General features: G+C 37.8%; 1 protein-coding gene across 1 annotated transcript in view; it reads right to left on the minus strand.

The window, feature by feature from the left end:
* Positions 1-670: 670 nt before the first annotated feature.
* The window catches only part of kcnb2b (potassium voltage-gated channel subfamily B member 2b), a 120,204-nt gene continuing 97,367 nt past the window's right edge, over positions 671-23,507 (minus strand). Inside the window, exon 3 of the mRNA XM_065294951.1 lies at positions 671-3,645. Coding sequence (XP_065151023.1) covers positions 1,774-3,645 — 1,872 coding nt within the window. The 3' untranslated portion in view covers positions 671-1,773. The remainder of the gene's footprint in view (positions 3,646-23,507) is intronic.

Below are 23,507 nucleotides of genomic sequence, written 5' to 3' on the forward strand. Positions count from 1 at the left end.
GTTTTCCACACGTTTTTAGGCGCGACATGTAAATGGCCCCTAAAACATGCAAAAATATAAAATATTTATCGCAACTCATATCGTCATCGCAACATTAAATAATGTCATCGCACATCGCAACTTTTCCTCACATCGTGCAGCCCTAGTGTTGATGTATGTTCGCTAACTCAGACTTAGAATAATCATAATGTAAGTCTCATTGTAGGGAAATAACTAGCAGTTCGGTCAGGCTGCAAAAGACGCCATATAAACATAAGTCGCACACTCGGTTGCTCTGATTGGTTGTAGGTATATCCAATTGAGTGCAGAGGCATTTTTTGTCCTGGTTCGGTTTAAACACGCCCTATAATTACAGCCCAATGGAGCAGTTTCAGACTCAAATTCTGACTAGAATTGAGTATGACAACGTCACGCTAGTTCCTAGCCAGTTCTGCCTAGAAAATCGCATCTTTTAATTTTCCGAAGGTCTTAGTACACGATGTAACTACAGAAGAGTCAAGTTTTAAACAGAAAATATATCAAAACTCTTTGGTTATTTTTTTGCGCGAAGCTAATGGTCTAATCAGATTTAATGGATTGTGCTAAGCTATGCTAAAAGTGCTAACCCTGAGACCCTGAGACCAGCAGAATGGATTCCAAAACAGTAAGAATCAAAAGTTTAACTCTAGGGGAGCTGGAAAATGAGCATATTTTCAAAAAAAGTGGAGTGTCCCTTAAAAAGGAAACATGAACAATGTTTGTAAGTATTAATGACCAGAACTACTTACCTTATGGTCAAATTACTATTCGAAGTACACTAATTGTTTAATTTCTTGTGCTATTGTATATTTGAGCTTAAAATATAAGTTAAGACATACCTGTGGTACCAATCTTTTTGAATGATATCAATTTAAAGCAGGCCATTAAACTAGGCATGACTATTGCAAATTCAATAGACTTATAGTATATAATAATATAATGCACATTTACTTACTAACTATTTTATAGAATTAGAAATGTGCTAATCTCATTTGTTATTTATTTGGCAACTACAGGTGCATATTTAACTTTCTATCAAGGAAAATGTGGTGCGATCCATCAACATGAATTATGAACCTCTGGTCATTAAATCTAACAGTTTCATTAATGGTGCTAATTGGAGTAAAAAAAATAAACGCAAAAAATTGTAGTGACATCAAAGGCCATTCCTAAACCTTAACACAAACACATCTGAATTAGGTACCCATTGCATTTCTACAGAAAGTCATGATATGTTTCAATACGTCGCTACTTTGCAGCTCACTTTTCACAGTCTTTGATGAAAAATCCCCTCATCATTAAAAATGAAATAAAAACAAACAAACAAAACGAACCCCTTTTGACATCTACTATGCCCCCTGTGGCTATGTGCATTGTCATTGCTGTAGTCTCTGTATTTACTGTGGAGTGCTCTGAGCAAACTAAGCACCATAAAACAGCTTTGTTAATATGCATGCTTCTGAAGATCTGTCCCTCTACATTTGTGTATGTCTCTATAAAATGAATTAGGTGAAAAGGTACAATGTACAGGTAGGTCAACAATGTCCTCATCATTGGGTAAATACATTCTAAACATGTCTCTCGTTTGCACCCGCATCCTCCAGGCTTCGTCTGCAAGAACTGCAGTCTATGGACAATGACAAAATTACAAGGAACTTTTCATGCCATGCAGAAATATCTTTCGGACCGCATCTCTGTGCACTTGTCTTCTCCAGTGTATAATTTTGTAGCTTCTCTCCCAACCCGAGCCCACAGTCACATGCCGGTTTCGCAGGATGGTGAGAGGTTGCCATCCCCTGGCATTAGACGGATCTCGGGTGCAAACATGTGGTTTTCCACCTTGTGTTCACTTTGGTTAGTGTCCGGTATCTCCTCCCCGTTATCGCCCACTACACCCTGGGTACAGTTGTGCGCTGTACGTTTGGGTGTAGAGATGACTGCGGTAGCCACTTCCTTAAGGTTCCCATGGTACTCATGCTCCCCCAAAAGTAGTTCTGCCTCCTGCGGATGGTATTGACCGGCATGCCTCCTTGGAGAAAGTACTACGCCTTTGTTTGTGAAACTAGGTAGTGGCTCTGAATCCGAACAAAGAGGAGAGCACTCTCCTTCTGGGGAGTCATCCTCCAAAAGACTATTATTGATGTCCTGTGGAGAAGAGGTGTGGGGTGGTGTCAGAGGACCATCGTCTGGTGTTTCTATGAAGTTGACTTTGAGGCCTTTTGTTTTTACTGGATTTGTGCCACGAATGGAGCTTTTGATGTTCTCCACCGTCTCTGTGAAATTCTCTTGAGTTGCTTCTTCATTCTCGTCTGCACAGGAAGTGTCAGAAGGTGTCAGATGGCCGAGATGAAGCCGTGGAGATGCTTTAGGTTGCCTTTGCTGAACCTGCTCGGCTGGACAAGAGGGGTTGGATGCCTTCTCACCGTGTCCAAATTCAGCGGTGCAGCTTGCAAAGCTGTCGACGCTTGATATGCTTCTCACATCGGTGATGGTTCTTTCCTTGGGTTGTCCCTCAGTGACGGATGGGACATCTTTCATCTCCAGTTCCACCTCTTGTTTTGACACAGCTGCAGTTTGTGAGGCGGCGTTTGTGCTGAGATCAGAGAAGGACTGTGTCTTTGTCATCTGGTTATACATTTCCTCCAGTTCCTGAGCATTCAGGCGCTTGGGACTCGGCGTTCTGACATACTCCTTCTTGTCAAACGACCTCAGGCTGGCATCTGAAGATGTACGTTTGGGAAAACCCCACCTGTTCGGAGAGAGGTGGTTATCCATCGGCCCTTTCTCGTCACTTTTGTCTACTACGACGTCCATTAGCTCCATACTCCGAGCGAAGGCATCTTTCAGATTCATAGAGACAATACTGCCGTTCCTCTTGGCTCGTTCTAAGGCCTCTCTTCTCTTGATGGCTTTCTCCTGTCGTTTCTGCTCCTTGTAGAATTCCGAAAAGTTGTTCACGATAATAGGGATGGGTAAGGCAATGACCAGCACACCAGCAATGCAGCAAAGTCCACCAACTATTTTACCAAGTAAAGTCTGTGGATAGATATCTCCATAGCCCACAGTTGTCATGGTAATCGTAGCCCACCAAAACGAAGCTGGGATGCTGGTAAATTTTGTAGCATCCTCATCTTTTTCCGCAAAGAACACCAGGCTGGAGAATATCATAATTCCCATGGCTAAGAATAATATGAGTAGGCCAAGCTCATTGTAACTGCGCCTGAGGGTAAATCCGAGGGATTGAAGTCCAGTCGAATGTCTGGCCAGTTTTAAAATCCTTAATATTCTCATGATACGGAATATCTGCACCACCCGTCTCACGTTTTGAAACTGTAGCACACTTTTGTTTGATTCGGTCAGAAAAATCGTGACATAGTAGGGTAATATAGCTAACAAGTCAATGACGTTCAGCGGCCCTTTGAAAAATTTCCACTTGTTCGGCGAGGACAGGAAGCGCAGGAGGTACTCCATTGTAAACCATGCGATACACACGGCTTCAACGTGAGCGAGTTGAGGATTGTCATTGGCTTGTTGAAATTCATCTATGACTTGGAGTTCAGGCAATGTGTTGAGGGAGAGTGCAACTGTTGAAAGAACGATGAACAGAATTGATATGATGGCCAAGATCTGCAAGATAAAGAAAGAAGAATAACATCAGTCATTGTGTTTTTACTGCTCCTTAAAATTTTTGCATCATTGCAAGATGTACAAAAACATCCAAGTTCAAAACTTGAAACAAAGTTACTGTCTTAAAACATGAATGATGTTCTCTTTTAAACAACAACAGCATAAATCCTAAAGCTTTTCTGTTTTTTTTCTTTTAATCAAATTTTTCTTTTACAATTGATTTGTTTTCATTTTTAGGATTTATTTGCCTTTTATTTATATACTCTTGGTACCAAGAAGTTTAAAAACAGTCTGACATGATAATTTCTAGATATTAGCCAATACATCATCAAGAGTCATTTCAAAAGCACTAAAAGATGTGTAGGGGGTTCAAGTGAAATATTGAGTTTCTTCTGAATGTTTGTCGAAGGCACAAAGGTTTAGACTGCTAGTTTAGCTTGAGATCAAATGGTCCGGTCAAGCTTATTTAACTTATTTAACTCTTGAATCTTTGATAAATTGATTTGTTTTCATTTTTAGGATTTATTTGCCTTTTTACTCTTGGTACCAAGAAGTTTAAAAACAGTCTGACATGATAATGTCTAGATATTAGCCAATACATCATCAAAATGAGTCATTTCAAAAGCACTAAAAGATGTGTAGGGGGTTCAAGTGAAATATTGAGTTTCTTCTGAATGTTTGTCGAAGGCACAAAGGTTTAGACTGCAGAGTTTAGCTTGAGATCAAATGGTCCGGTCAAGCTTATTAAACTCTTGAATCTATGAAAACCAAAACTGACCCAAGATCAGGGCTCTTAATCTGATAAAAAAAAAAAGATTTAGGTCTTTGCACTGCCAAAAAAGGATGAATGAATATGAAAACACAAATATGCATAAGTACAACACAAATTTTTTTATTATGTAATAACTAAAATATAAATACAGCAATGATTAAAAATTAAGAGACCACTCCAGTTTTTTTCTTTAATCATCATATCGACATGCTTTGTGACCATTTTAGTCCAGTGTCTGTTAAATTCCAATAAAAGCAAACCTCAGGAGTGACAAAGTCACCCAACAGCAATGTAAAAGACTGAGAGCATGATAGATGTGATTTAAAAGCAGGGTTATTCCATCAAATATTCATTTTTGAATTGTTCCTAAAATGGAAAAATATTAGCATTGTGTTTAAAAATTAATATAAACTTGTTTTTTATTGAATATCTAAAAAACATTACATCTTTTATTAGTTTGTCCGCTTTCAGTTTTCTGCAAATAAGTGCATATAAAACTTTTTATTAGGAATTTGGCCCAATTGTCGTTGACAGATAAACAAATATTTATAAATAGTATATTTAGCAAAACTGAGAAAAAGTGGTCCCTTATTTTTTCAACAAAAACTTTCGGATCAAAATTTCTTCTAAATGTACGCAAAAATTCAAGAAACCGTAAAACCATTCATACTCAATAATCACATACACATAATTTTTTATAATAATGTTAATATAAAATTTACAAGATTATATTTGATACTATAATATTTTCTGTATTATATATTATACATGTTCTATATTATTATTGTATACATCAGTGGTTCTCAAACTGGGGTCCGGGCCCCCAGGGGGGCTGCGAGATGGTGCCAAGGGGGCCCCAGTTTTATGACATTTTATAAAATACATAATTTATCATGAATTCTGTTAAATTAGACCTAAAAAAAAAATTAGGCAGCACTACTTTGTATAATTTTCTTTGGGGGGGCCGCGAAGGAATGCTCCGTACACAAAGGGGGCCGCATGCTGAAAAAGTTTGAGAACCACTGGTATACATTATATTATACATTATTATAGCCTTTTCTTTCTACAAATACAAATAAGATGCACATAATGACAAATCTTCACACTTTCCTTCCTCACCTTTTAAATCTCTATATGAAATGCCTAATGTAAACCTCATGTAAATGTATGGGAAGCCCAAACATCAATCACTTGATCTACTGTCTATTTTTTTTTAGATACAGATGTGCGTCTTTTTCATATTAATTAAATGTCATATTTGTTCACACATCCAATACTTAATGTTACTCCGGTCGGTGGACAGCACTGGCTTCCTCCAGCGACGGCAAAACTTCCCCCCAAAAAAAGTGCAAAGCAAAACGTAACTTTACCAAAAATAAATATGATCATGGATTTTTTTCGAGCTCTTTTAGTTCTATGACAAACTGCTCTAAAATTTTCTGTGGACCAGTGCTGCGGAAAGCCCTTACACAGCAGCTCATGTAGAACACTCCTTCAAATTCAATAATGTAAAAACAAATTCATGTGCGTACGCACGTGTTGTGAATTAGGCGGAAAGTTTCGTGAGAAGTTCAAGTGTGCATATAAATCAGGTATAATTCCGAAAAAGATACGCATTAGTGAATGAGACCCAATGTCTGTATCCTTTCCATGTAGACGATAAAAACGCAAATCTGTGAAAATGATGAAGTCAAGCGATGAAGTTTTGGATCGGAAATTTTTCACAAACGCAAAGGAAAAACTTTTATGTTTGAGTACAATCGTTGTAGTGTAAACATAGAGGTGTGTGTTGCATTTGGTATCTGTATACATTCTTATAAGTAAATATAGTTTTGTTTAACATGACTAATACCTGCCGTAAACAAAACAACATAAACCTGAAACATCTCACAGCGTGTTTACCCTGAAATACATTTTGTAACAGAACTTGGACACTTCACGTTTGTGCACCGTAGATAGTGCCAAAAACACAGAGAGCATTGTATAAAAATAGCAACCCATCTCCTTTGATTACCTGTGTTGAAGGGGACCTTAATGAATAAGTATAAGGTGTGAATATCAAACATGAACATCAATGAAGAGAGTGCTTTCTGCCTGCAGATGGTGAGGATGGGCAAGAAGGGCTTTTATGTGTGATCCACCCACTTATTCATTTACTGAAGTCCATTTACAGGCAGATCTTTTCCAATCAGAGCTGTCTGAAGACAACAGCTATCCCATCACACATATCTCTCATTGCATACTAACCACCTTTCTCAAAGCTGTGTTATGTCATTGCTTTGCTTTATGTCTTTTTTTAGAGACAGTGAACATTCTTTGTTCTTAAATGATTGTGTTTTGTATACTGGTTAGCGGTTACATTGAGATATAGTTATGTAATTTGTCACATGGTTATGGGCCTGACATAGTGCTTTAATGTTGCTGGTCTATTTCCTTGTAATGTCAATCTTTAGATGCGTTGCAAGTTTGTGAAGATTTGGAAACAAAGTACACTCAAAGATGTTGGCTAGTATTGTAATTCTAGACTCATTATCTGCGATGATTTCAGGCTCATTTTGGATAATTATAAAACTGATTCTGATTGTAAAATGTTTGATGTATTTTCCGTTACGAGTATTGATTCTTGGTCTTTGTAATACCACATGCTAATGCTCAATTTCCTGTGGTGCGCCATGATTTATTGTATAAGGGAGTGCACTGCACAGATCTGCACAATATCCGTTTTCTGAGATCATTTTTCTGTGCAACCAACACTCACTTGCTATACCTAAATCCTCTGCACTACATTAAAAAATATTATTATATAAGTTATGTAAAACTGCTATATTTGGATAAGAATAAAAATGTATAAGCATTAAGTGATATGAATAATTTATTGTATTGATATGTAATGCTCTTATAAATGATTCAGGTAAAATTAAACCTATTTTAACACAAAACAATAACTGATAGATCTTTAATTAATCTCTAGGATTCTTAAAGGAGTATTTCACCCAAATATGAAAATTTTCTTATAAGTAACTAACCCTCATCCCATCCCAAATGTATACACTTTAAAAACGGCTTGGTTATTTTTGACCCATAATGGGTAAATATTGGACAGAACACACCGCTGGTGACCCCATGCTGGTTTAAAAATAACCCAGTGTTGGGTTTTTGTTATGCAACCATTGGGTATCATAACCAACATAAAACAACGCAGCATAAAGTTAAAACAACTTGGTTATGCAAGTCAATTCAACCTACTACTACACTCTAAAAAATATTTAACCCAGGGCTGGGTGGACAGAACATATTTATATGTTTACATTACTTTAACTTAACAAATTAAGTTAAACAAACTAATGGGCAGTGGTGGGCCGTCAGGACCAGCAGGGCCTTCTCTGCTGGCCCTATAAAAATAATATTTATATATTTTTTAAAGTGTTAAATGTTTTTCTTTAGTATGCTATTTATTTTTTTTCATTGGTGTAATGTCCGCAAAATTCGTTAGTTTTGTTAAGGTTGAACCGGAGTACCCTCAAAAATTCACATAAAAATCAGCTTATTCAGCTGGGGCCAGCTCTACAGATACTGCTAGGCTTGTTTTGAAGCATAGATATATCTATGGTGTTGAAGGACAACACATCTGATTTGTTACAATCATTAGTGACAGAAACATCAACCAATCAAATTTTGACGTTTATTGACAGCACGTCCTCCGGGTCTAGCGACGTGCCCAGTGCTACCCCTAACGTCTGTCGTCAATTTCCAACGGAAGCGGGAAATTCTGTTATTGTTAAAGAAAATGACACCCGCTGTTGCAGATACACGCGATCTTGTTGCCCCAGCACAAGAAGTTATTTTGTTGGCCGTTTTTACTTTTTAATACGAGTAAAGGGACATGGAATGATTCTGGCTTTGACAGTCTGAACAACTTCACGAAGGCAGCTCTTAAACACCAAGGCTCCGAGCGCCATAATAATGTCAGTCGTGCATTTAAAAACTTTTGGTACTTAACGAGTAGAGAAAACGGGAGATCAGCATCCACAATGAAAGGGTCAGAAAGAACCGGGACATTCTGAAGCGTCTTAGTGAGTGACTATGTTCTCTTTTTGGGACGGCGAGAATTATCAGAAGACACGATGAAGGTTCGCTAAACAGGGGTAATTGCTTGGAATTGTTAACGCTATAGCGGAGCATGATGCTGACTTGCGACATCATCTTGCCACGGCCACAGTTTTTACAGGACCGTCAGAAAAAAATCAAAACGATATAATAAATGCAGTGGCAGAAGTGTAAAATGATCACATCAAAGAAGAAATTGAACAAACAAATTTCGTGGCAGTTATGGTGGATGAGACGACTGACTTCAGTAACACAGCGCAGCTCTCATGTCCTCGGGTATGTGACTGAAAAGTAACGGGTGAGTGCTTTACTACTTGTCGAGTATTGTATCATGCAGATTGTGGTTTGTATCTGATAATAAGCATTATTAAGGGCTTATGCACATTGTTATTGAGGGCGCACTCACACTATCCAAACCAAACCGCGCTCGGGCGCGTTTGACCCCCAAAGCCTGGTTTGTTTGACTAGTGTGATCACTCTGATCCGTGCCCGGGCACGGATTGTTTATTCGCGCCGCGGCCGGGTTGCAGAGGTGGGCCGGAGCGCGGTTCACTTGGGCTCAGGCGCGGAAGGCTGTGGTGTGAGCGCAATCGCGCCTGAGCGCTATTCAAAAGGTGAAGACGTCAGTTGCGCGACCACTCACGTTCATCTACCTCCGTAAAAACCTTTTGCTGCGAGCAGCGGGGTAACGTGAATGTCCGAGCTATACACGTGACAGATCAACTAAGCAATATGATGACATGTGAGAGGGCTGTCTGTAATCGCGCACCAAATGACTCAGAATAAAAAACACAGACTTATCATTACGGTGGGTTCCAGTGTTAAGAGAGCGCTTTACTTCCTGCTTTTTTCAAAACAATCGCATCTTAATGACGAAAGCGCGCCCGGACTCGGATCGATAAGAAGTACAGTGTGAGTGCGTGCATCTGGGGGAGTAGGGAGGGGTGACAATCGCGCTGGGGCTTGGTTTGGTTTGGTTTGGATAATGTGAGTGAGCCCTGAGTGGTTCAGGTTGCACTAATAGTAGCCTGTAGCCTGTGGATGTGACACTATGCACACAGTGTGCATAGGGGGATTACATGTATTGATACATGCAGTGAAATTTAGTCTGAGTTCAACCCACCCTTATCTAGCATACTGTTTTAGGCTAATTGTTGATCAGCTGTCATGTTGCTGAGTGCCTGTATGTGCGGCCGAATATGCGCATTATTTGCATATGGGTGCGTTAGCTGTAACAGATGAGTATGTATGGGGTTTACATGCTTACTGAAGGCCTGACTGAAACCCCACGGCACGCCACTGCTAATGGGTTGTTTTAACCCAACTGCTGGGTTAATGTTAATCAACCATGTTGAAACAACCCAGCAGTTGGGTTAAAACAACCCATTATTCGGTCACTTTAACCCAGAAATGTGTTCTGTCCTATAGTTACCCGGCCGGGGGTTAAAAGCAACCCAATATTTTTTAGTGTGTATTTTAAGTTTTGACTTGTGATAAGTTTACATAACTTATAAAAGCAAGTTGAAGTTGTTTAACTTAATTTGTTAAGTTAAAGTAACGTAAACATATATGTTGATATTTTTTACTGAGTAGGATAACATGAGGGTGAGTACATTATGAGAGGAATTTTTATATTTGGACGAACTATTCATTTAATAGCAGTCAATGAAAGGTGACTATTATTCTGATGGTGGTTGAGAAATGATCTCCAGTAATATTAGGGCTAATGAGTTAAATGCTCTGTGGCAGGTCTTGCAGCTTTATAAATGAGATACAGATTGACTTTTATTATGAGTGAAGGATTTCAATCATTGTTAGCGGGTGGACGTAACTTGACCATGGCACATTAGAGAAAAGCCAGCAACTTCTCTTTCATCTCTATCAAGATTAAATTGTTTCCATCAGGTCACTAATGCAAGTGCCCACTCAGTTATCATTTCATCGGTCTAACCTTTTCTCCCGAGTAAAAGGATAAAACATTTATAATTGTATCCATTAATTGGTTGAAATGTGAAAAGTGGCCTCTGCATGGCAAGTGTTAAAAAAGAGGGGAGGGGTTAAAAAACTGAGAGGTGCTTGGTGACATCATCTGAAAGGAAAAGCTGTTTACGAGGTAGGGCTGAGTCCCCCCAAAATACAATAAGAAAAGTGGAGAAAGTGAAAGTCAGTATTGATTCTATGTTAAACTTAATTTAATTAAAATTTCTGTTACGTTACAATGACCTCACTTGACCAATCAAAGCACTTTCTGCTGTGCCTTTCGTAGCACTATGTCAACTGATTATGATGTCATAAAGGGTGAGGCTTAAGTGCCCACTCATTTAAACTACCATATCCATCTACTGTTACAACCAGACCGCACACATGGTTAAACCATAATATAAATCACGCTCAACACTAAAGTATGGGCTATGAAACGAGCTAATGCATTTGATCTCAGTCCACAATAGCTTCCTCCTTTTTGTACAGAAAGAGGGCTTGTGGTTCAGGAAGTTTTATAATGACAACTACTCAGTGAAAACCTATTAGCAGCATGTGCCATCAGTCAGGCATGGATTTTCTGAAAAAGTGTAAAGCCACGATGTTCTGAGGACACAGTGTGATTTCCCATCACCTCTACCCGGTCAAACAAGTTAAATCCTCAACCGTATTACAGAATTGGCAAAAATCCCTCTATCTGCACTATGTTTGGTTGTACACAAAAAAGGGTGGGAAATTCATATAGCTGCAAAAGTCATGATTTAAAGGTGCAATGTGTAAATTTCAGAAGGATCTCTTGACAGAAATGCAATATAATATACAAAACTATATTATCAGTCACCTTACAAAATGAACTGTATTGCTTTTATTACCTTAGAATGAGCCGTTTTTATCTACATACACTGTCGGTCCCCTTACATGGAAGTTGCATTTCATGCCGCCATGTTTCTACGGTAGCCCTTCACAGACAAACTGTTCAACAGAGCGTTTTGTCACTACGTTGTCTCAGACGATAACATGTTTGTCCTGTGGCGGCTACCGTAGCTTCTCTATGCGTTTTGAAAGTAAGGGGTGAGCTGTGGACTGAGCCGTTGGATGCAATTCACAGTCTCATCGCTAAATGCAGCTAAAAATCTACACAGTGGACATTTAATCCCTCACTCATGCTCATTTATCAATCACATGCTTCAATCTTCTAACTCCTGTACATCTTTGGGGCCACAGTTGAATTCACACACCAGCAGTCAACCCAATACAGATTGGTGTCATGTGACACACCCCAAAAGGTTGGACCTTATTTCCATAAATTCTTGAAAGGTGTCCTAGATTAACCAAAATGAAAGTTGTAGTTGTTAAGAATATAAGTTACGATTTGCAGTCTTCTCCGTGGCTTGGTAGAGTAGAAACACAACAGGTTCCTATTGAAGAGCCATTCCGTTAATAACATTGCCTTGAAGGAACTACAACGCCTTCAGTCCTCTCGTCTATTATAAAAACAAACATTAACCCGCAGCTTTCAATAAATCAATAAATGTGATGCATGGCCTTTGGGATTTCAATTTTTGGTGCAACAACATTGCAAGAAAGAGCACGAAGAGCGGAGATGAAAACACTCGCTTGACACTTCAGAAAATAATTAGCAGAGCTCTTGAAAATATTCCCAGGAAGGCTGATGCGTCTCAGACCGGTTTATGTCATCGGAATGTGAATGAGGTGTGCAAATAAATTCAAGTAATTCCACTTCCACCTCCACTCATGTGAACATAAATCTTGCTGACTCCATTTACAAGCTCGGGGGGCTTTTGTCACATCTACAGTAGCTTTGAGAAAATAAGCGGAACAAATGACTTTCTTAATCTAAATCTTCATGTCCATGTACAGAAAACAAAAGCAACCACTACAGTATGTGTTTGTATTGTAAATGCTGATTTTTCCTTATCACAGCCTAATCAGTTCACCCATTGAGCTAAAACAAGGTTTAAAATAACCTGATCAAAAACTGCATGCACAAAACTTCATGGAATTTATGTAGTTTGTCTGATGTAACCATGCATTGAAGAAAATCATGAATTTCACTTAATAGATGGTTTCAGTAGCAATGACGTGAACAAACGGCTTTTGTGCCCAAACTTAATTTCTGGTAGACTTCTCCAAATAATCAATAACAGCATCGTCTCTCTAAAGCAGTGGTTTTCAAGATGGTGCCCGCGGGAGTACAGAGTCTGTGAGGTGCCCGCCAAAGCACATTCTATTAATAGTCTAAATTTTACAAGTAAAATAAAATAAAATAAAATCAACAAGTAAAACAAAAAAGTTTTGAATAGGCTATATCAAAAAGTAGCCCTCCAGATTGTTTTATCTATTGTGGTAGTCCTTGCTCACAAAAAGGTTGGAGACCCCTGCTCTAGAGTATATTATTTCTGATGACAAGCAAAATAAATAACACGTAAATTACCTTAGATCAGGGATTCCCAAAGTGTGGTACGCGCACCCCCAGGGGTACGCGAGCTGCCACCAGGGGGTGCGCGAGAGAAAAAATGTAATGGCGGTCTGTTTCTTTAAGTGGGATTTTTCCATACAATAAATAAATAAAAAAATGAACAGTAAACATTTCCTTTGTAATCGCTTTTATTGTAAATAAAAAACTATAATTTATTAGTTTTTGATAGAAACGTAGAAGACAGCTGCTGTCTTTTTCTACGCACTGCTCTTCTGTTATGCACTGCAGCCGCTATATGCGTGCCAACTCGTTTCATTCATTCCATATATATTATAAATATGCTTAACTGACTGAAATCAGGGAAACTGTCATGTGGGACGTCTTATGATAAAGTTGTTAGTCACGAAGGAGGAGAGGGACCAAGAGAGAGAGACTTTTTTATGGCAAAAATAGAAATAATGAAATGTGACGAGACATGGGCACAGGATACGCGAGCAATGTGTTTTCATGCATGGTAAAGAGACCGCCAATGAATTATATAATAAAATACATAAATACTTACTGTAGAGAACTTATTAAAAGCTTTCATTTAATTTTGTTTGAAACTTGAGCTGTTATAATGAATCTGCAAACTATTATACACCTTTTGTGCGAACAGTAAAGGCTTTCGTTAATGTGTTTGATGGGTCTGCACGTGACGCACTGGTAAACATGAGGAAACCTCTCATATGTCATCTATTAGGTGACGGCAGTAAGTGTACGTTTTTTACCATAGTAAACTCGAATGGTGTCTAAATATCACAGTGGTTAAACGCATACACGGGGGCGTGCATCATCTACGCTGAGCGTAATAGGCGTAAATATTTTTCACAATGTTGGACGTAGCTAAGCCCGACGTAGGACTATTACACCCAACTTCTTAACGTCCGGCTAGTGAAACCGGCCCTTGGTTATTTGCGCATGATTAAACATGAGTATTTATGGTGAGAAAACAAAGCTTTTTTGGATTTTTTTTTAAATGGGGATTGGGGTGCGCCAACCCGGTTGGGACATAGAAGGGGGTGCGCAGGAAAAAAAGTTTGGGAACCCCTGCCTTAGATCATATCATAGCTAAAGTGTATAGTGTGTAAAATTAATCTATACAATGTTATCTTTAGATCCTTTAATTCTTGCCTGGCGGCCAAACCTCTCTTCATCCATGCTCTCCGTTTTCCCTCGTCTTAAGGAAACCAAAATTTTTATTTTCGACAAGATAGTCTATTTGTTCCAGCGTTGAGTTTAGCCACTAGCCAGACCGATAAACAAACACAGACTGGAAGTTAACTTAAGGCCAGGTGTGTAGCGTGTGTGTCCGACGAAATCTACTTTAATAAAATAACATGTATATGAAATACTTATCTACTTTTTTTGCTTTGCTTCTTTGTGTGATGATTAAGACACAAAATGAAACATCTTCCCCTTAAAATCTGATCACAAATAGTTACAAAAAACATGTTTGTGCTACCAACAGTAAACAGTGATTTATCTTACCTATCCTGTTTCCTTGTTCGATCACTCCAGATGGATTTTAATACCATGTAACAAAAGCTCTGAGAATCTGAAGAGATAATCCAGCAAGCAATTGCCAACGTCATTTCACCGTCTAAGTTAACACTGTAAAAAGATTTGATTTGTTCAAATGAAAAATTTGTGTTTGTGCTGCCTTAAAATTTTAAGTCAGCACCAACATTAACTTTTTTAAGTTGAACCAACAAATCCTTTATTTTTTTACAGTGACCAGATATAGTCTGGCTATGAGTAACCCACTTCTAGTCAAAATAAACTTGAATATGGTTACATGTCGTTTCAAAATTATTTGAGAGTTGCATGATATTCCATCATGTAAGTAACAACAGTGATAACAAGGTGTTTGGTTTCATTTACTGTAAATATTGATTTCATTTATTTTTGGGCAACAGTAAGACGAATATTAAAATTTCACTGACAGAACCAAAATTTTTTCTTTTTTCAGCCAAGACGTCTAGGCTGTGTTAAGATGGCTAATAGATGTCTTTTAAACGCAAAATTGTTTCCCACAGAAGTAGGCAGCACATATTTGCTACATGACTCAAGGTTTTTGTCACCTGTCACCTCATTTCTCCATCTTTATGAAGGTGTTCTGCCACTAGGTCTCTAACTTCCTTTTATCCCTTTCGGGTCACTCGGGACAACTTTGCAATTTCCCATTTCACCCGATGCACTGTGGTTGGCCATCAACTACACTGCATGCCAGAAAAATGATCTGGGCCACAGCTTCCTGTCTGTCAACCAAGCATGGTTATTGATTGAGTAGACATCACATTACGGACACCGCAAAGAGAAGAGCTGCCAGGCTATATCGATCGGCCACTTTGTACATTATCGAGTCTGATGTACCTTGAAGTGGGACAGTTTGCTGTTCAGCATCACAAGGATGCACCGCACAGATATTTCTAAAGTATGTAATTAATTCCTGTCATTATGACAGACAGGGAAAAGAGGATTGGTCACTCTGTGTAATACTATAACTTTATTATTTACCAAATCGGATGATCTACTAGAGAGCTTTAGGAATTTTTTGGCACATGGCGCATGGAGTAACAACAAGGAGGGGAGGTGACCCTAAAAAGTAGTGTCATTGCAGACAGTGACTTTGGACATACATTTATTATAGGTTTCCTTCATAAAGATTGAGATGAAGAGAGAATAATATTAATTCAGGCAGAGTGCCAGTGAACAATAAGTAAAAATTGAAGGATACTGATAAAACTTGATTTGAGGGATATTGGATATATATTTGTAGGAATATTTGGATCCCAAATAGCTTGGTAATCCAAGTTTAGCAGTCAAAGTGAATTAAAAATGAATCTCATAGTTCTGAAATTTGAATTACAATATCCATTAAAGTAAGAAACATTAGCAAACTTTGTAAATTTATCGATTTATCCGGGATAAATCTTGGCTCTCTGCAACTTAAATTAATCTTTTGATGTTGATTGGCAGTGGCAACACAGAGCCGCCCTGGTGTCAGATCTGGGTTTATCTTCACAGTGTTGATCATCCGAGACTTTATTGACTGCCCGTTGAAAATTTTAGTTGTACAACCTAGAACGTTTTTAGGGACCTTGGGAATTAAGCCAATCCCATTAAATTTCGGCTTCAAGAGAAATGACCACTGATCCATAAAGCAGTGGATAAACGTCAGAGAAATAAGGACTGCGTGTCAAAGTGGCCCACAGAGTCTATTTCATAAGTTGTATTAAACTCTAGCATGGATACGCTTCACTAAATGCTTGCTTTAAAAATTACCCTGCACTTTTCAGAAGCCCACTGTGGACAGAAAATATTGAAGCAAAAGTCATCTTGGCAAACTAAACTTAATTAAATGTAATTATTTCTGTTATGCTATTCACCAGGTGTATCCAACCTTGCTCTTGGTGAGCTACCGGCTGTGTTTGAAATATTTGTCACATATTTAAAAAAACTAAAATAGTAATTTATCACTGGATGTGCAATTAAAAGGTGTAAAAAAACCTTTATTTTTACTAAGTTTCCTGCCCGCCATTTTATTTTTTCAAACTCGACCAGGCTCGACCAATCACATTCCCCGCGCATGCCCACACATAGAATTGTGAAATGACTTGTGTATCCAAGTTGATTATACTTTAAAATTTTAGAGTTAAGTCGTTTTCATTTAATGTTGGCTATAACTCTATGCATGCTTTTAGTGAACATTTCTATGCCATATGCACTCAGACTTATCAAAAGGCAAGATTGCAAACAAAACATCAGATTTTAAAATCAATTTGACAAATGACCGCCATGTATAATTAATGTCCTCTTGTAAAAGGTTGCGAGGCAACCCTGGAGCCACGGCTTCTAGTCTAATGACTTTCTGGGTAAATCTAATCAGACTGAAAGTGCTAGCTATTAGCCCTCATTGACTAACCGAGCCCTTCACGCAACCACTTGCATTGTCTCTTTCTTCTCAAACACACACATGCATCTTTCTAAACCGTGACTGTGTTGTAGTTAAGCCTTCGTCTTGACTCTCCAGTCCATCTTCTTGACTCTATCTGCCCTTCTCTCTTGACAGATGTCAATTTTATTAATGCTGTGTTTTTCAATTCTTTCATCAGTGGCTTATAAATAACAGCCTAGCCTTTAACTTTAAAATGCGGGATAACTCTTCAAAAGCAGATTTAAATACCACTGTAAATGTTATTGATGGGCGTGGGCGAACAGAAGAGTAAATCCACCATGTCACGGATTGAAAGATGAGCCGAGCTTGGAAAAATCCCAAACGTCTCTCTGAATGAGCCAGAGCGACTCACAATGCACCTGTCAATACACTCTCATTACTGTTTAGATGTTCCTCTTTAAGCTTTCATATAAACAGGGAAATCCCTTAATGGCATTGTGACTTGCATGCATTATTTTCTTTTGCACACGTGAAGGTCAACTGAAAATGTTAAAGAATAATAATGCTTTAATCGATGTTGTCACTCATACGGAGAAGTGTCATGTGTATATTTGTAATGTTGATGTCTTTAGCAGACCCTGAGGCCAAATCACTATGCATGTGCTGGAGTAAATAATAATGAGGCACCCTACGGCTTTCCGACAACTTTACCGGATTGCCCACAAGCACAGCCACCTTTATAACAATGAAAACACACAACAGGTCAGAAGATGCTTTCTCTCATGTACACACATCTCTACAATATTATTTACAATAATTTAAGCACAGACTTTCATAGTTCTCTTGAAAGGAAGGTACTCTGTTTTTTTGTAGTAACTATGCAACAGCACTCTTGGGGTTCAATCAATCTAAACCTTGAAATGTGAGGCACCGTTCATGATCAGCATCTCCAGCTGTGTGGGCTGATAGGACATGAAAAGACCTTAATGAATAACACATCTCACTCCCACTCAATGGACACTCTTTATCTTTCTTTCTTTCTTTCTTTCTTTCTTTCTTTCTTTCTTTCTTTCTTTCTTTCTGCACCCATGTGCTGTGAGTTGTTGCATTAAGGAAGGGGATGCCCGTGTGACTTTGTAATTGGTGTTTTTTCAAAAATGTTTTACAAATGAGACAAACTTTGAAGAATTTTACGAATCCACCAGAAGCATTGTCACATAAACAACAGATGTGTTGCTACAACTTTTAAAATTATGTTGACTTTTTTAACTATATTTTGTAAGTTATAACAACTAATCTGTAGTTATACCAACTCATCTCTAGTCAAGATAAATAATAGTAAGTTAAAATGACTTGTAAAGCTGAGTTGATTCAACAAAAATTTAAGGCAGCAAAGAATTTTTACAGTGCAGATACATACGTAAATGCATAATATGTACACTCTAATAAATGCTTGGTTATTTTCAACCCAAGGTCAAAAGAGACAAAACCAGCCTGTTGGGTTGTAATTTAAGATATGCTGGGTTGTTTCAACGCAAAATGCTGTTTTTTAACCCATTGTTGTGTCAAATATTAACATTTTTGGGGTAATTAAACCGAACAGCTGCACTCAACCCTTTTTGACCCAGTACTGGGTTGACAATAACCCAGCATTTTTTAGAGTGTATACTAAAGACAGCTTAACCGGTGGGAACTTAGATCTGCAATGAGGTAACCAAATCACACTTTTATAAAAAAACCTCTTAAAAACTGGTCACTTTAAAAAAAACACCAACCATAACAGAATGCAATTTTTGACAAAGTATGTAGAGCTTTTTAAATGGCTGTCAATGTAGAAAAATGCTTATGGGGTACAACTTAGTTACCTAGTTCGACATTTACCAGCAGGGGCAAACTGGGCCATTCTAACCAAACAAACATTTCCCCTTTGCTGTCTATTTAAAATTCTTCATTCTTTTAAGCATCGAATGGCATTCTAAAAAATAAATGGTATTTTTATTAGGTACAAGAAGAGTTGAACTAAATAAATAAATAAATAAATAAATAAATAAATAAATAAATAAATAAATAAATATATATACTGCCCAATAATGTCTACCTCTTCCATAATAACAGCCAAGTAAAAACAGCAAAAACAAGAAAACTAAATTACTATAGATTTTATCTCCAATACTAGTATCAGCGTGTGGCTCAGACCTGTGGGTTAATGTCATCAGTGCCCAAAAGTATCAAGAGATTTTATTTTTCAAAACTGTCATTTGCGCTCAGTACCTGCTATGCTCAAGAGACATTGAGGCCGATCTGAACCTGCCAGGAAGTAGAAAGTAATGCGAGTGAATCTCACATCCTTTTTGATATGTCGACCATTCTGATAATGACATGATTATCTGTAATGGAATCTGGCTCTGTTTATTTCATCGTCCGTATGCGCGACTCGATTCTGCCGTCTCGCATCATCTTCAGCGCAATTATTGTCACGATATGTGACAATTATTGACATACCTTGTGGTATTTCATGATTTTGGAGCTTGCAGGTTGAACATTAATTAAACTGTGTCCTTCTGAATTGCCCTCATCTGTCCCCACCTATTTCCTGAGGGTACAAGACACTTTGACGTTACACACATTAGCTGTAGTACATCAAACAGGCCTCAGTGTAAAAAAGTACTGAAATTATTTAACCCTTGTGCATTGTTCAAATTTACTACCCTTTCGTGTTGTTAGTGGATGAAAACATCCACTAAATTCAACGGCTATAAAAATGTATCGGATGAATATTTTTTCCAAATTTTTTTACACAAATCTGTTAATCAACCTCAGTACTGATCAAAACTACCAAATCTTCACAAAAATTCAATGATTTTAACTCTTTAATTGCCAAGTTTATAAGTGGTGTCACTGATTTGGGGAAAAAACACACACAAAATGACCGATTTTCAATATAAAATGTGATTGTAAACTAGATTTTTTTAAACCTTTTTCACAGTCTTGGGCATGCCAAAGATTGGTAAAAACATTGGCTTTGAAGCATTTTTAGTTTTTGTGTAGCATCAGTTTACATTTTTTTCTCCCTCATTTATTGTTAGTGGCTGTTTTTGCCCCATTGACTTCCATTATAACCACATTTTTTGATTGCAGAGCTATGACATCTTTTTATCATGCATTTTTGAATGTTGGTGTTTTTTCCTTTTGCTAAGAGGTCAAATTAGTAATTTTTACTGTTGATCACCATGTGGCACTATTAACCCTTTAGTAGCCCTGTGCAAAAACAAAGCTTAATTTCTGGCTTGTACATTGTGTTTTATGGAGTATAACTCCATAATAAAAGCATATTTGTGTGTGTGTGTGTGTGCGTGCGTGCGTGCGTGCGTGTGTGTGTGCGCGCGTATGTGTGCGTGTTTGTGTGTGTGTGTGTGTGTGTGTGTGCGTGCGTATGTGTGCGTATGTGTGTGTATGTGCATGAAAAAAAGATATTCTGTAAAAATCTTCTCTGCATTAGACATTAGATTTATGAACATCATTATTATGAACACATAAGTGTTTAGTCATTCCAACAGGACTTGCAGCATATCACTTGGTGCTCTCTGCAAGTTTGTCTGGAGGGACAGCAACTTATGCACGAGGGAGGTGAAAAGCTGTTTAGGAGAAGGCTTTCCTAGAAGACCTGGGAAAATCTCTGCTGCAATATTGAGGAGAGAGCATCACCCTCGCACACCAGTTGCTACTGCACTGGTGAGAGAGATTCAGTCTCCTGCAGCTGTCTCTCCAGACACAAATCCACAGACACCAGCAGCTCAGGAGTGAAGAGGGGAACATGCAATTGGTGCAAAGAACAAACATGTCAGCACTTGCATCTGTTGTGGTGGACAAACTTGCAGAGAGCACCAAGTGATATGCTGCAAGTCCTGCTGGAAATACTGAACACACCCCCGGCACACATACACACTAAAAGTTAGTTTGATTGTTTAGTTCTCCATCCATCCTCTACTCTTGCTTCATTGTTCAATTTATTTGAAGTTGTTTTTGTGTTCATAATAAATGATGTTCATAAATCCGATGCAGAGAAGATTTTTACAGAAAATTTCCCTAACCCCAACCATCACAAAAACCCTTCTCCTACTTCACATTTTCAGGAAACATCATTTTGTTTGATTTATAAACTTGTTTCCTCATGGGGACCTCAAAATGTCCTCACAAGGTCACAAAGACACTGGTATTCCTATCTTTGTGGGGACAATTGGTCCCCACAACGTGATAATTACCAGGTACACACACACACACACACACACACACACACACACACACACACACACACACACACACGCACACACACAATAATATGCTTTTATTATGGAGTTATACTCCATATAACTCAATGTACAAGTCAGAAATTAAGCTTTGTTTTTGCACAGGGCTACTAAAGGGTTAATAGTGCCACATGGTGATCAACAGTAAAAATTACAAATTTGACCTCTTAGCAAAAGGAAAAAAATCCAACATTCAAAAATGCATGATAAAAAGGTGTCATAGCTCTGCAATCAAAAAATGTGGTTATAATGGAAGTCAATGGGGCAAAAACAGCCAATAACAATAAATAAGGGAGAAAAAAATTAAAACTGATGCTACACAAAAACTAAAATTTTTTCAAAGCCAATGTTTTTACCAATCTTAGACATGTTCAAGACTCTGAAAAAGGTAAACAAAAATCCAGTTTACAATCACTTTTTATATTGAAAATCTGTCATTTTGTGTGTGTTTTTTCCCCAAATCAGTGACACACCTTATAAACTTGGCAATTAAAGGGTTAAAATTATGGAATTTTTGTGAAGATTTGGTAGTTTTGATCAGTACTGAGGTTGATTAACAGATTTATGAAAAAAAATTTGGAAAAAATATTCATCTGATAAATTTTTACAGCCGTTGAATTTAGTGGATGTTTTCATCCACTAACAACACGAAAGGGTAGTAAATTTGCCCACGGTATATCGTTGAGTTTTTAAAAAATTTCAAAGCATTTTCTTAAAATATATGTAAATATAAGATTTGTCACCAAAAATCATTCAATTTGCTAAAACAGAGAGAAAGTTACGGCCAAATTAAGAGTAAAAAAAACTCTGTAGTGGATGAAAACATCCCCAACAACACATGAGGGTTAACATTTCAGAAAGAAGTATATGAAGAGCTCATATGCAAAACACTCTAAGTGCATCTCATTATCTTGTATTTGACGAATGTGCCGTTTTGTATCTGAACTTTTTTTTATAGTATATTAAATGTTACATTTTCTTAAAATAACATTATAATATATTATTAATACATTTAATTAAAGCCTTTAACAGCTATAATTTCATAAACATGCTTTTAATGAAAAGCTTTAACTACAGTGACTACAGTTATTTATAATTATAAAACAGTTCCAGTCCTTGATTCTGATTGGCCAATATGATCGCTGCAACCAACTATTCTGTGTAACACTGTGCATCACCCTTAGCAACCACCCTTAGCAACGTAAACAAACTGTGACTTATTCACGACACAGCACAGACTCAGCACAGGTTACTTTTTAAAATCAATATTAATTAGAGATGCACTGAATGTTCGGCAACCAAAATAATTTGTCCGAAAATAGCAAAAAAAAAAAAAAAAATTCGGGCGAAAAGGCTGAATAAATTTAACCGAACAATAATGTCTTTGATGACACAGTCGAATGTAACCAGCACAGATTGAGAGACGCGCAAATGCAGTAAACATTGGTAAAAGCATTTTAAAGTGTCTGAGAAGGAGGCGAAAACATACGGCACTGCAAGTCATTTAGCACTTAAAATCAAGACATCCTAAACACCATGCCACATATGAGAAAGACACGGTGGCGATCATGGGTATCTGCTGAAGGCACAAGCACAGAGATCGAGAGACTTTAGCTCCATATCTCATGTCATAGAACGACAAAGAGCGTCAGCAGTATGTAATAAAAACTTCCTAAAACTAGTAAAGTCCTACACACTCTAAAAAAACAAACGGTGCTATATAGCACCAAAACTGTTGATTTGAATCGTAACCATAGAAGAACCGTTTTTAGTGCCATATAGCACCGGTGAAGAACCGGTGAAGCACCTGTGTAGAACCATATAGGGGCCATATAGCACCACATTTGGTTCTACATAGCACTATATGGTTCTACACAGGTGCTTCACCGGTGCTTTACCGGTGCTATATGGCACTAAAAACGGTTCTTCTATGATTACGAGCAAAGAACCACTTTTGGTGCTATATAGCACCGTTTGTTTTTAGAGTGCAATGACAAACATGCTTATATAAAAAGAGAAATTTATATATAGTAAAAAGGACATTCTGATGTAACTTGTGCAATGGTGAGAAAATTTGTTAAAATAAATATGACAAATTAGAAAAATGTTCGATATTCGGCTTAGTTTTTCAATTTATTCGGCTTCGGTCAAGAATTTTCCTTTCGGTGCATCCCTAATCTAAAAGATGCATTAAAACTTTTGCTAGGCCTCTCACATTGGCCATCAGGTCACCTTTGTTATTAACCCATAATTAACATGGTATTGACCCTGCTCTCTTAAGGCCGAAGTATGGTCCATTTTATAAGCGAGGGTCCG

The sequence above is a fragment of the Paramisgurnus dabryanus genome, chromosome 22 (assembly GCF_030506205.2).
Source record: "Paramisgurnus dabryanus chromosome 22, PD_genome_1.1, whole genome shotgun sequence".
Lineage (NCBI taxonomy): Eukaryota > Metazoa > Chordata > Actinopteri > Cypriniformes > Cobitidae > Paramisgurnus > Paramisgurnus dabryanus.